Consider the following 1,355-nt stretch of genomic DNA (forward strand, 5'->3'; position numbering starts at 1 on the left):
AATTAAAAAAAAAAAAAAAAAAAAAAACTAGAAAAACGAAAACGGAACAAGGAAGTGATCTAGAAACTTCACAAAACCTTCAGCAAAAACCAGTGACAACACACAAACCTGAATGAATTGTGCTAGAGAATGAAAATGCAGGAAGTTATGAAATACATCTAGAGTAAAGGATAACAATGAGATGATGCAGAGGTACGTACCCATTTCTGCAGAGCTCGGCGGAGAAGACGAATGAGGTTAGAGAAAATTGAGGTATAAAAGTCTGGTTATCGAGCTAGGGTTTTTTCTTCGGGCAAGCGCAATATATTTGGCCTTTTTTACATTTCTGCCCCTTATTTCCAGAATGGAAATGTCAAACGCCGTCGTTTTGGGCGCTTCTCAGATTTTACCGATTATTAATTAGGTTTAAAAAGTGTCTTCTGAAAGAAAAAAAAAAAAAAAAAAAACTAAGCAGCCTAAGGTTTCATATTTATTTAATTTTCTTGTCATTTAGTTTATGGAAAATATATATATACACAATAAGGTTTCAAATTATTATTTATTTATTATTATTATTATTATTTTGTTAAATTCAAGTATTTTGAGTTTAGTTTCTATTGGATTGCTATTTTTGAATTACTAAATTTAGTTTACATTTAGTCCCAAATTTAGTTTACCTTTCACCCACACTAGCCCAAAAAAGTTAAAAGGTTGGCTCAAAAGAATGAATTCTTGGGTGTCTCTAAACCCTTCGGAACTGCTAAAAGATATCCCAACAACCTTTCACAAATTCTTTAGTCTAACCTAATCCCAAACGAACTTGAGCGTCAAGAGTGTAGGTGGCCACACGTTTATGTTTTGTAGGATCACTCCATTCTCTATAACACAATTATGCATAGATATGATGATCTAAAACTAGTATCGACAATAAAACATTTAAGTTTAAAAGAGCAAACAAAAATCAAAACTCGAGGAAGAGTGTAGTGTTGAGTTAGTAATTGCAAAAGCAAGGCAGTTTGTTTCAATTGCTGAGTGTCATCGTAGTTAAGCAACTTCTAAACTTGATCATTTAATTTGCAAGCCCTAATGACAGGACAGTTTGTTGATTAAAATAATTTCCCCAAAAAAGCATCTTAATTTATGTTTTCATAACAATAAGCTTAGTCAATAAATTGAACATGTACATTTCAAAACACAAAGATACAACAATAGTTTCGCAAGGTAGATTATTAGAAGCCTTGAAGAAACAACTAATAAAAACACAAACAAGATCATTGCGTCGGCGACAGCATTCACATTCAAACCCGAAAACTTCCATCCCAAAAACTTCCATCGGGATGGGTAGGATCGATAAAAAAAAAAAAAAAAAAAAAAAA

At 32.1% G+C, this 1,355-nt stretch overlaps 1 protein-coding gene across 1 annotated transcript in view; it reads right to left on the minus strand.

The window, feature by feature from the left end:
* Window positions 1–305, minus strand: part of LOC111447041 (60S ribosomal protein L15) — a 2,209-nt gene extending 1,904 nt beyond the window's left edge. The window contains exon 1 of the mRNA XM_023086004.1: window positions 201–305. Within this exon, the coding sequence (XP_022941772.1) occupies window positions 201–204 (4 nt within the window). The 5' untranslated portion in view covers window positions 205–305. The remainder of the gene's footprint in view (window positions 1–200) is intronic.
* Window positions 306–1,355: the final 1,050 nt, after the last annotated feature.

Source organism: Cucurbita moschata, unplaced genomic scaffold (genome assembly GCF_002738365.1).
Source record: "Cucurbita moschata cultivar Rifu unplaced genomic scaffold, Cmos_1.0 Cmo_Scf00009, whole genome shotgun sequence".
Taxonomy (NCBI): domain Eukaryota; kingdom Viridiplantae; phylum Streptophyta; class Magnoliopsida; order Cucurbitales; family Cucurbitaceae; genus Cucurbita; species Cucurbita moschata.